General features: G+C 43.6%; 1 protein-coding gene across 1 annotated transcript in view; it reads left to right on the top strand.

The window, feature by feature from the left end:
* The first annotated feature begins 331 nt into the window (after window positions 1-331).
* The window catches only part of CHRNA4 (cholinergic receptor nicotinic alpha 4 subunit), a 67,705-nt gene continuing 55,632 nt past the window's right edge, over window positions 332-12,404 (top strand). The window contains exon 1 of the mRNA XM_035122596.3: window positions 332-890. Coding sequence (XP_034978487.2) covers window positions 767-890 — 124 coding nt within the window. The 5' untranslated portion in view covers window positions 332-766. The remainder of the gene's footprint in view (window positions 891-12,404) is intronic.

Raw genomic sequence — 12,404 nt, 5'->3', positions numbered from 1 at the left:
GGAGTGTGAAATTATGTATGTGAGGTGTAAATCTGGAGAGGAATAATATACTGTATATCTTTCCACCCCAGTTCTGGGAGCGCCCCGCCCCCCGCCCAGTTCTTTAACAACACAATCCTTGGTCTTCTCTGCTGGGCTATTGAGCGTGGCTTGTGGTGGGAATCGTGGGATCTCCTCCCCCCCTCCCTTCCCCTCCCCAGCCTCTTCAGAAGAGGATGAGGGTCGTCTCCCGCCTGGTGAAGCCCACAACGGCCCGGGGAGGGGAGAGATGCGACTGGCATCCCTCCGCCTTCGCCTCCCAATCTGAGCGCAGAGAAGTCAAAAGGGAGAGGCAATCTCGATGTGGCGAGAGAGAGAAGCGCATCAGTCGGCTCCCTAAAACTCAGCCCTGCCCAGCAGAGGCAGGACAGCGAAGGCAAGAGGCGAAGGCAGCAAAGCAGCCTTGAGTAGATCGAGGATCCCGCGGAAGGGACCAACAGTTGCAGACCGACCTCTCCGAGCTCGGGCGCAGCGCCGAGAATCCGGGCGGAGAGGGGCCATCCGGAGGATCAAGAGGACTAGCAGCACACGCTGTGTTTTGTTTTGTTTTTTTGTTTTTTGCCGGGAGAGGTTCTGTTTTTGTTGGGAGAGGGCGTACTGTGAAGCAGGCGGGGGACCCGGACCCAGACACCGGTTCTTGCTCAAGGCAGAGCGGTCGGGCGAGCGGGGGAGCCATGGATCAGGACCAGACGAGGATGGCGAGGGGGCCGAAGTTGACGCGGAAGGAATGGGTGCGTTGACCAAAAGCGGAGCGAGGGGGATGGCTTTGCGTCGGCGAGGGCTCTCCAGAATGGGATTTCTCGCGTTTCGAGAGCATCTCCTCTTACTGCTCTGCGCAAACTTCTTCCCTGGTAAGTTTCACGCCTTTTTGTGTGTGCCGATTTCTCTCTCCCACAGAAGCCCCGTGCGCCTGTCGCTCTGCCTCTGCAGCAAGAGAAATTCTCCCCTCCGTCTCCTCCTCCCTGCTTTCTTTTAAACGCATTGGGATAACTGCTTGAAGAGAATTGTTTGCCTCTTGTTGGAGGCATATAAATGTGCTTTAGGGGGGTGTATTCAGTGCTACTCCTACTCAGAGTAGACCCATTGAAATTAATGGGCTTCGGCTGGTTAATTCTCAAGGCTCTACTCTGAGTCGATGGTTTAGTCGCCATTGACTGGACTTAACCGTCCAGGGGTCATTTACCTTATCTTTACCTTTACTCTGAGTAGAACTCAGATACAACCCTTAATTTTTATTATTATTTTTATTTTGCAAGGGTAGATCAGGGCTTGTCCAGTATGGAAGGATTGCACTTTGCACATGCTTGATGGCTCTCATGTTGCCTTAAATCCTTTCCCGTTTGTTTTAAAAACAAAACAAAACTCAGGGCAGTTTCTCACAATAGCAGCGGCACCACCACCAAACCTTTGAGGTAGGCTATGTGGTGAAACTGGTCCAACGTCAGCACACCAGCCTTGTGGCTGAGCGAACATTCGAACCCAGCCCCCTCAAACACAGTGACTCTCTGAATGTAACTTGCCTCATCTTCCTTCCCACGGGGAAGCCCACAAGCAAACACACAAACCTTTCCCCCATTGTATCTGCACAACAACCCTGTGAGGTAGATTAAGCTGGGACGCAGCAACAGAGGTCAAGGTCATCCTGTGAGTTTCAGCCAGAAAGAAAGCTCCATACGAACCCGGTGAGGTGGGGCAGCAGGAGTCCTTTATGACTGCTGGGCAGAAGGCAGGGAGACCAATGGGGGGGGGTGGCAATCCAGGACCAGCCACAGATAAAGCCAATTAATGTTAGTTTTGCCTCCAGGAACACAGGAAGTTGCCTTATATTGTGTGAGACCATTAGTCCATCTAGCCCAGTCCAGATTTTGATGCTGTTCCGTGGCTCTCCAAGGTTTCAGGCAAGGAATAGTTCCTTGCCCTACCAGGAGATGTTGGGGATTGAATCTGGGAGCTTCTGCATAAAGAAGGCAGGACAGCTCAGCCGGCAAAAGTATGAGACTCTTAATCGCAGGGTTGTGGGTTTGAGCCCCACATTGGGCAAAAAGATTCCTGCACTGCAGGAGATCAGACTAGATGACTGTTGGGGTCCCTTCCGACTATAAACCCCATGATTCTAACACTGAGACTGAGGAGGAAGCTGGCAACCAGTGTCACCCTCTCGACCGGTTGTAAGGAAGAAAGCAGGCAGGCTGAAGTTGAGGGACAGAGAGATTCATTCCCCCTCATGCATAAGCCTCTACTGCCTGATCTTAGCTCAAGTGGTTTGCCCATCAACCCAATATAGGGCTGAACGGCACCCTCTTTCCAGGATGAAGGCAGACAGGAGCCTCTCCCATCGCTTCCTACCTGCTCCCTTCAACTGCAGGTGTCAGAGACTGAACATAGGACCTTCAGCATACAGAGGATGTCTGCTCCTTTCCCTGGACTTAACTCCCACCAGCCCCAATGGTCAGCAATGGTGGGATTTGTAGTCCAAAAAGCAACCGGGGAGCATCAGGCTACGGAAGGCTGGCGTAGACGAGCCCTTTGCCTGCTACACCTCACCAGCACTCCCTTGAGGTTTACACCACATGTTGAAACAGAGATCTAGGATGCCTGGGCTTCAGTCAAGCTCTAGGTGAAGAGAGACACGTGCAAAGCAAGATTTGGAAGCGGCTCACATTGTCCTTTTTCAGGTCCTTCTGAATTTGCAGGGGGGGGGTAGATGAGAGCTAACTTGCCCCTCTGTCTGGGGAGCGTTACAGATTGTTCAGCCTTTTTAACCACCGCTGCTTTGGAATGTATTTATTTGTTTATTTACTTAGTACCTGATGAATGGCTGGAGAATGGGCTCCCTGGAGCATGTGCAGAGTGCATTGGCTTGCTGCTAAACAACCACAGCCGGCCGCTGTGATTTTGGGAGTAGGTATCGGAGTTTAGATGTCAGAGAGGTGTTTCCTGCTTGGCAGGGGGTTGGACTGGATGGCCCTTGTGGTCTCTTCCAACTCTATGATTCTATGAGTCTAGGATGGCATGAAGGCAGGACAGAGCCCTTGCCTGTGTGAGCAGGGTCCTCAAACCCCACTTTAGAGTATAAACTGAGAAGTCTTACCTCAGCAAGGAACTTGCTAGGAACAATAAACAACAACAAATGCCTCTATCAGTCTCAACTTTCCCTCCAGTCTGCAATATGTTTGTGGTGGTGGATACTGTGCTACTTTTGCACGACTGTCGATAAGATTCTAGTTACAGTTAGGTAGCCGTGTTGGTCTGACGTAGTCGAAACAAAATAAAAAAATTCTTTCCGGTAGCACTTTAGAGACCAACTAAGTTTGTCATTGGTATGAGCTTTCGTGTGCATGCACACTTCTTCAGATACACTGAAACAGAAGTCACCAGATGCTTATATATAGTGAGAGGGTGGGGAGGGGTATTACTCAGAAGGGTGGTGGGAATGGGTGATTGACTGACTGATAGCTGTTGATGACTCTTAACGACTGCAATTGGTCTCACAGGAAAAAGCAAGGGGTGAGATGGCTAAAGATAGCTTTATCATGTATAATGAGATAAGAATCCAATGTCTCTATTCAGACCATGGTTTTAAGCAACTTCTCTTTCCAGTCTATTTCTGAAAAGATTGTTTTCACCATAATAACAATCTCAATATATTCAGAAAAGCACTAGAAGGAGTGCCAAGTTCCTTAGCCACCTGGGGGGGGGGGTAGGTATCCTCAAAAGGCAGGTTGCAATACGTTAAATAAACAAAATAAAAGAAGAAGCATACCACCTAGCATCTAAATGGTAGACACATTGCTTGCTAAATACATCATTTGATTTACACTCCTAGTTGCAAAGTCTGGTTTTTGTGAAAAGTCATTCCCTTTTTTAATTGTCTGGTTTCTCTTTTCGTCCCTTCCCTCCCTGCTCTCACCATCTGTTTTCTCTCCCTCTCTCCTTCTAGGGTGTCTTATTATCCCCCAGATATAGCCTTCCCATTCCACTTCAAAAAGAAAGAAAGAAAATATAATATAATCCAGGACAGGCTAATAAAGCATGAAAAGCTTTTCTGAGCACTAGTGGAAATGGTGGCTGTGCCATCCGCTGCCTGCTTACTCTGGAGTACTGTAGTTTTATTGGCTTTAAGGAATTCACTTTCCCCATGTAAATGGAAGTGGTTTAGTGGCTCTCTGTGCCAAACATCTTGGCTTTCCCCCTCCACTGCATCCTTGCCTTGGGAAGGTGGCTGCTGTTGTTGTTTAGTCGTTTAGTCGTGTCGGACTCTTTATGACCCCATGGACCATAGCATGCCAGGCACTCCTGTCTTCCACTGCCTCCCGCAGTTTGGCCAAATTCATGTTCGTAGCTTCGAGAACACTGTCCAACCATCTCGTCCTCAGTCGTCCCCTTCTCCTAGTGCCCTCCATCTTTCCCAACATCAGGGTCTTTTCCAGGGAGTCTTCTCTTCTCATGAGGTGGCCAAAGTATTGGAGCCTCAGCTTCAGGATCTGTCCTTCCAGTGAGCGCTCAGGGCTGATTTCCTTCAGAATGGATAGGTTTGATCTTCTTGCAGTCCATGGGACTCTCAAGAGTCTCCTCCAGCACCATAATTCAAAAGCATCAATTCTTCTTTTTTTTTTTTAAATACATTTTATTCCAATTTTCCAAATTCAACAAATTAACAAAACCAATCTTTTATACAAAATCTTATATTCACATCTTTTACCTTGCTCCGCCGAGCTATGACTTCCCCCCCTCCCTTCATGCGGGTTTCTTGTTAATTCCTTTTTTTTGCAGTTCCTTTTTTAACATATTGGTCAATTCGTAAGGTTTATTTTAGTCCTGCGAGAGTTTTTAATGATCTACAGTTTTTCTCCATATAGTCCACATATTTACTCCAGTCCTTTTGAAACCTTGTCTCCCCCTGGTCACGAATCTTGCATGTCAATCTAGCATGTTCAGCATAGTCCATCATTTTTATCTGCCACTCCACAATTGTAGGTAATTCCTGTAATTTCCATTTTTGGGCTAACAAAGTCCTAGCCGCGGTTGTTGCATACATAAACAGTGTTTGATCTTCTTTTCTAATCTCTCCTCCTATTATTCCTAACAAAAATGCTTCTGGTTTTTTTGGAAAGGTATATCTAAACATCTTTTTCAATTCATTATATAAACTTTCCCAAAATCTTTTAACTTTTTCGCATGTCCACCACATATGATAAAATTCACCATCTTTCTCTTTACATTTCCAGCAACTTTTATCACCCATTCTATACATTTTAGCTAACTTAACTGGAGTTAAATACCATCTGTACATCATCTTATATACATTTTCTTTCAAGGCAGTACATGCTGTAAATCTTAAAGTTTGATTCCATAATTTCAACCACGCATCATATTCAATATTATGCCCCAAATCTTTTGCCCATTTAATCATCACTTCTTTTGTCAACTCATCTTTTGTATACCACTCCAACAACAGATCATACATCTTTGCCAAAAGCTTTGTTTTGCCTTCTAGCACTTCTATTTGAAATTTGGATCTTTTATCCTCAAAACCTATTTTTCTATCTTCTTTAAGCACATCATTTATTTGATGGTATTCTATCCATCCTGTTAACACTCCTTTAATGTCCTCAAAAGGTTTTAAACTCCATCCTTTTTCAGTTTTCGTCAAGATTTCCTCATACGTGGCCCGCCTCTTTTCCATATTTACTTTCTTAACTGTTAATACCTCTGCTGGTGAGACCCACCAGGGTGTTTTAGTCTCTAACAGCCTTTTATTTCTTTCCCACACCTCGTACAGAGATCTTCTTATCACATGATTCGTAAACCCGGTATGTGATTTCTTTTTGTCATAACATAAATATGCATGCCATCCAAATCTATTGTTAAAACCTTCCAAATCTAACAAGTCCGTATTCTCTAGAGTTATCCATTCTTTTATCCAACAGATACAGGACGCTTCATAATAAAGTCTCAAGTCTGGCAGGGCGAATCCACCTCTTTCTTTCTTATCTACCAAAATCTTATGTTTTATTCTAGGTTTTCTCCCCTGCCAGACAAATCTTGATAAAATCTTTTGCCACTCTTGGAATTGCCTCGTACCTTTAACCACAGGTATAGTTTGAAATAGGAATAACATCTTAGGTAATACATTCATCTTTATTGTTGCAATTCTTCCTAAGAATGACATTTTCATATTAGTCCATCTTTCCAGGTCTTTCTTTATTTCCTTCCATACTTGTTCGTAATTATCACTGTAAAGATTAATATTCTTTGCTGTCATCCATATTCCCAAATATTTTACCTTTTTAGCCACGTCGAGTCCATGTTTTAACTGTAATTCCTGTTTTTCTTCTTTCGTCATATTCATTGCCATAACCTTGGTTTTTTGTCTATTTAATTTGAATCCTGCCAATTGACCAAATTTATCCATTACTTCTATAGCTTCTGCAACACTTTCCTTTGGATTTTCCAATGTTAAAACCAAATCATCTGCGAAGGCTTTCACTTTAAATTGCTTTGCACCTACCTTAATACCTCTAATTGTAGATAGGTCTCTTAATCTGATCAATAATATTTCCAGGACCATGATGAACAATAACGGTGATAAAGGGCAACCCTGTCTAGTTCCTTTTGTGATTTCAAAATATTCTGTTAGGGTGTTATTAATTATCAATCTTGCCTTTTGCTCTGAATAGATCGCCTCGATCCCATTCACGAATGTATTCTTCCCAACCATTGATTCCAAATTCCTCTTCATGAATTGCCAAGATATATTGTCAAAAGCTTTCTCAGCATCTACAAACATCAAGACAGCTGGTTTATCTATCTTGGTCTCCAGATATTCTATTACATCTATTATGTGTCTTACATTATCCTTTAGCTGTCTACCAGGAAGAAAACCAGCCTGATCCTTATGTATTATTTGATTTAAAACTTCTTTCAATCTCTTGGACATTATATCTGCAAAGAGTTTGTAATCATTATTCAATAATGAGATTGGTCTATAATTTTTGACTTCTAAGCCATCCGTATCCGGCTTTGGGATCAATGTTATGTATGCCTCTTTCCATGTATTTGGGATCTTTCCCCCCAACAGAATATCATTCATCATTTCCTCTAAAACTGGAACCAACAGTTCATTCAGTACTTTATAATATTTCGCCGTTAAACCATCTGGTCCTGGGGCTTTACCTTGTTTCATTCTCCCTATTGCTTGTTGTAATTCTTGTGTCGTTATCCTGTTATTTAGCTTTTTCCTCTCTTCTTCTGGAATTGGTTTCAATCCATATTTTCCTAGATACTCACTGATCTTCTTCTCATCTTCTTTCTTTTTGCAATACAAATCCTTATAGAATTTTTGAAAGGTTTTCTTAATCTCCTTTGAATCTTCCGTCATTCCTCCCTCTGTTTTAATCTTAGTTATTATGTTCTGATTTTGACGTTTCCTTAACTGCCAAGCCAACAGTTTTCCTGTTTTATTCGCCGATTCGAAATTTCTTTGTCTCATTTGTTTTATTTTCCACTCAATCTCCTGATTGATCAACATGGAGAATTGTGTCTGTAACATCTTTATATTATTCTTTATTTGTTGATTCTCGGGTTTATCAATCAGGTTCTTCTCATTTTCCATGAGACATTTCAAAATTTCTTCTTTCTTCCTTTCTTTCTTTCGTTTCAGAAAACTGTTTTGCTGTATTAGAAAGCCTCTCATCACTGCTTTACTTGCATCCCATACCATATCCAGTCCGGTATCCTTGTATAAATTCCAATGAAAATAGTCTTTCAGGGTCTTCTTAGCTTTCGAGACCACCTCTTTATCATCAAATAAATCTTCGTTCATTCTCCACCTGAAGGACTTTTGGTCTTTGTTTTTCAATTCCATGAATATAGAGTTATGGTCTGACAGTGTACGTGGTATTATCTCTGTTTTACTCACCCTGGGCACTAGTTCCTTGGAGATCCACATGTTATCTATCCTTCCCGAACTCTGATTTGGTTCTGAGAAGAATGTAAATTGTTTAGTTGTAGGGTGCCTCAGTCTCCAAATATCCACTAGACCCAGGTTTTCTACTAGTTCAAAGAAGGATTTTGGTAATTTACCTTCATTCTTCCTTTTCTTGGTCCTATCCAATTCTGGCACTGTCACTCCATTAAAATCGCCCATAAGCATTATCTTTTGATCCATATATTCAGTCAGCCTTTCCTCCAGATTCTTGTAGAATTCAGCTTTATTTTCATTCGGTGCATAGATTCCCACCACTAACATTTTTTCTCCCTCAATCGATATTTGAGCCGCGATTATTCTTCCTTCTTCATCTTTAAAAATCAATTTCGGATCTAATTTCTCCTTTATATACAAGACCACTCCTCTCTTTTTCTTTTCCATCGAACTTATAAACTCTTTACCCAACCTTTTATTTTTAAGAATATAACTATGTTTTTTTGCCACATGTGTTTCCTGAAGACAAATTATATCCAAATTCTTCTTCTTCAAAACATGATCAATTTTATTCCTTTTAATCTTATTATTCAAGCCATTCACGTTCCAGGAATGTATCTTCAATGCCATTTTACTTCCTACTATCAGGAAGAGCAGAAAATTATTTTGCTAAACTTGGTCGGGTTCTTTATTTAAATCCTTATCTTCTTCTTCTTCTTCCTCTCTCTCTGACTCTTGATCTTGGTCTTCTTCCTCTGCCTTTTCTTCTTCTTCCTCTCTTCTCTTTCTCCTCCTTCTTTGTGGTCTTGGGTCTTCTTCCTCTTCCGCTGTTACTTCTGCTAGAACAGCCAGTTCTGGGTCCAACTCTCCCAAAAATTTTTCGTACTTCCTCAAGAATTTTCCGATATCCTGTATACTTGTCAGCACATGTCTCTTCTCCTTATATAAAAGCATCAATTCTTCGGCGATCAGCCTTCCTTATGGTCCAGCTCTCTTTATGGTGGCTGTAAAGATTGCAAAAGCATTTTTTTTCTTGGCAGTTTCTGAGCCAAGCTGGACTCTATTAATTTGTTTACTTGCTTCCCAAAACAAAGCAAGATGCACCTCAGAGAGTTCCCTTAATGGTTCTGCAGCAACCTTAAACTTTTCAAGCCAGTGAGGGCCGTGGCCTTAACTTACTGTAAATCTCACCCAAGAAAGCTGATTAGCTGATTCAGATATAACTGCTTGGGGAGAAGAACTGGGGGAGGGTGGCCAAATCAAAGGAATTCTTGGAAATCTTGTCGCTGCCCCCTATCCTATATTGGTTAATTTTCCTTGGGATTTTTATCATTTAGGAGGCATGTTTACATTTGCAAAATGCTCGCTTGCGTGTATTTGTCCCCACCAAAGCAAACAAAGAAAAACAACCTTGCAAGGTAGGCTAGCTGGACTATTTTACCAATGGGGAACTGAAACTGGGAGAAAAGGAATTCTTTATGGTCGTAAAGAAAATCCACGTCAATCCTGGGAGCTTTTTTTTTACAGCCCACTCTTAAAAATGTTTACTTACATGTAAAACAAAACATCTACTTTCCCATCTGATAGACTAAAGGAAGCTTTCCTGGACACACTGGAACAAAAGGCAACACACACACACACACCCTGCTGGTCTCTGTCCCTCCCTTTCCTCCACTTCTCCTCCCACTATTTCTTAGTTGTTTGCAACAGCCAGAACAATACAAATTGCAAATGTTCCAGAGAGTTCAATGGGGCTTGCTTCGTAGTAATTTTGTTCAGGATCAACAAACCCGGCACATACCTGGGTCACAACTTCAACTTACCACTTCCTTGAAAGACTTTAATAGTCAAGGATGTTATGATTCACAACTGGCTTTCAGCTAAAATTTATTCCATTTATTAAAAAATAGTTATAACTCACCCTGCATCGAGACAGATACCAGGAAAGGGTACAGAACATAAAACACGAAACAAACGTTGTATGTGTGTATTTGTAGAAGGGAGGTGAATCTAGACATGTTTGCCTTCAGTACTTATAGCTCAGCAGGTGAGAGCGTGGTGCTGATGATGCCAAGGTTGCAGGTTCGATCCCTGTATGGGACAGCCGCATATTCCTGCATTGCAGGGGGTTGGACTAGATGATCCTCAAGGTCCCTTCCAACTCTACAATTCTATGATTCTGTGACTACTCGCAAGCTGTTTGAATTATTCACCAGTTCTCAAACTTGCTTTTGGCATGTGTGGCATCTATTAGTCCCTGGATCTGTCCAGAGTGCTGTAGGCGGCTGTTTGCCTGCCTGTGTTGGCCATGGGATGGCACCTGGCAGTTAAAATGATTTTGTTTCTGGTGTTGGATCATAGCCCTTTCTGATTGCTGGCTCAGATGTGGGATCCCACCTTTGAAGCTGCCGTACAGGGAAACATTCCCTGCCTGTGGAGAGCGAGCAGGTCAGGAAAAAGGGTTTCAGCATAGCTCCTCCACCCCGTTGACCTGCTAGCTTTCCTCATGCAGGAAATGCTTTTGTCGTGGCAGAGCATTCAAACCTTCCTCCACTCTGGAGCTCTTCATGGGAAGAGCTGTACCACGTACTATTTGTGAACGCTTGAATCACCGTGTACTGTATAACCAGAAGCACTCGGATAAGTGTGTTGTCTTTTTTGAGGCATGTGACTGGACTCTGCCCTAAACCCTAGGGCTGTGAACAAGCCCTCTCCCCAGATCATCCCCGTGGTCCTGATCTGGGCAACCCAACCTGGGGTTCACCCACTTTACCCCATATCCAGTCCCAGATCAATTCGGAGGTGGAACCCAAATTAAACATTTAAAGCCCTAAACGACCTCGGTCCAGTATACCTGAAGGAGCATCTCCACCTCCATCGTTCTGCCCGGACACTGAGGTCCAGCGCCGAGGGCCTTCTGGCGGTTCCCTCACTGCGAGAAGCCAAGTTACAGGGAACCAGGCAGAGGGCCTTCTCGGTAGTGGCACCCGCCCTGTGGAATGCCCTCCCACCAGATGTCAAAGAGAAAAACAACTACTGTACCAGACTTTTGGAGGACATCTGAAGGCAGCCCTGTTTAGGGAAGCTTTTAATCTTTAAGAAATTGGTGTATTCTAATATTTCCGTTGGAAGCCGCCCAGAGTGGCTGGGGAAACCCAGCCAGATGGGCGGGGTATAAATAATAAATTATTATTATTATTATTATTATTATTATTATTAACATAACAAGTAGAGTGGGGGAAAAGGAGGGGCAGTGCTGCATCTCTTCCCCCCTCTCTAGACCAAGAACAGGAGGGTTCAGTTCTGTGGGGTGCTGATCATTTGTAACTAAGTTCCCTGCAGGGAGGCCCCTCATGAAGGAGAAGCAGCGTGCACCCCACATGATGGAACCCTCTGCTTACCAGCTGGTAGGTGGAGCTGTCCATTTTTGTGTGGTGCTGATCCTTTGTGAGCACCTTCCCTTGGGAAGGCGCAGCACCCAGCACCCTGCAAGGTGGAATCCTCCAATTATCAGCTGCTATAGGGAGGATGCTATCCTGTGCGGCACTGCTTCTTGGGTAAGGGCATTGGGAGGACAGGTCAGGCAAGAAAGTCCACACCCCATATCCAAACCTGAAAGCCCGCACCCGGCACCCAAAGTCTTCCACCTCCCCACTCCAATGTTTTCCCAAGAAGACATACTTGGTGAAGTAGGTCCATTCTACTCTCAGCCCTTCCACCATTTTCCTCCTGCCTGCCTCATCCCCCCCCCCGACAGCCCCATATCACTCTGGGTCATGAGACCCAACCTGCAGTAACCTGGGACTGTCTCGGTCTGACTCGAATGATGCCCAGATCCCCAAAATCGACCCAATTCAGCCATTGGCATAATTTGGTGCACAGCCCTCCGGTGCCCTCCATTGAAAGACAGGTTCACACATGCAAGTCAATACTTGATGATACAGTCAATGAGTGGTGAGCATACATGATCAAGCATTGGTTTGCCTGGGTGAATGAACTCTCCTAGAGACTTCCTCAGATAAATAACTTCTGCATAGGGATTGTTGGATGAGCCTTTTTCTGATCTACATCAATTTCACATGCATTCATGTGGTGATTTTTTAAAAAGAAACACACACAAATTCATATTCATGTGCTATTTCTCACAAAATATGCATTTCTGAATGTATTTGCTCTCAAAGCCATGCATCTTATTCTAAAACATGCATTTTTCTATTGAGTATTCTCAGTATTCTATTGAGCTGAAAATGCAGGGCAAAACCCAGAGACGTGAAATTCGAAGGATCCACATTTGCTGTGGATCAGGTCCATTGGTATTGACATTTGTGAAGAAGGCATTCTCCAACACATCCCAAACTCTGTACCATATCCATTCATCCCATGGCATCTGCAACATCAAGACGTTTAAGTGAACAGAGCTGCCACGATACAGAGAGAATTC

This window comes from Zootoca vivipara, chromosome 7 (assembly GCF_965207765.1).
Source record: "Zootoca vivipara chromosome 7, rZooViv2.hap1.1, whole genome shotgun sequence".
In the NCBI taxonomy this organism is placed as follows: domain Eukaryota; kingdom Metazoa; phylum Chordata; class Lepidosauria; order Squamata; family Lacertidae; genus Zootoca; species Zootoca vivipara.
This window is presented reverse-complemented; position numbering and strand designations above follow the sequence as displayed.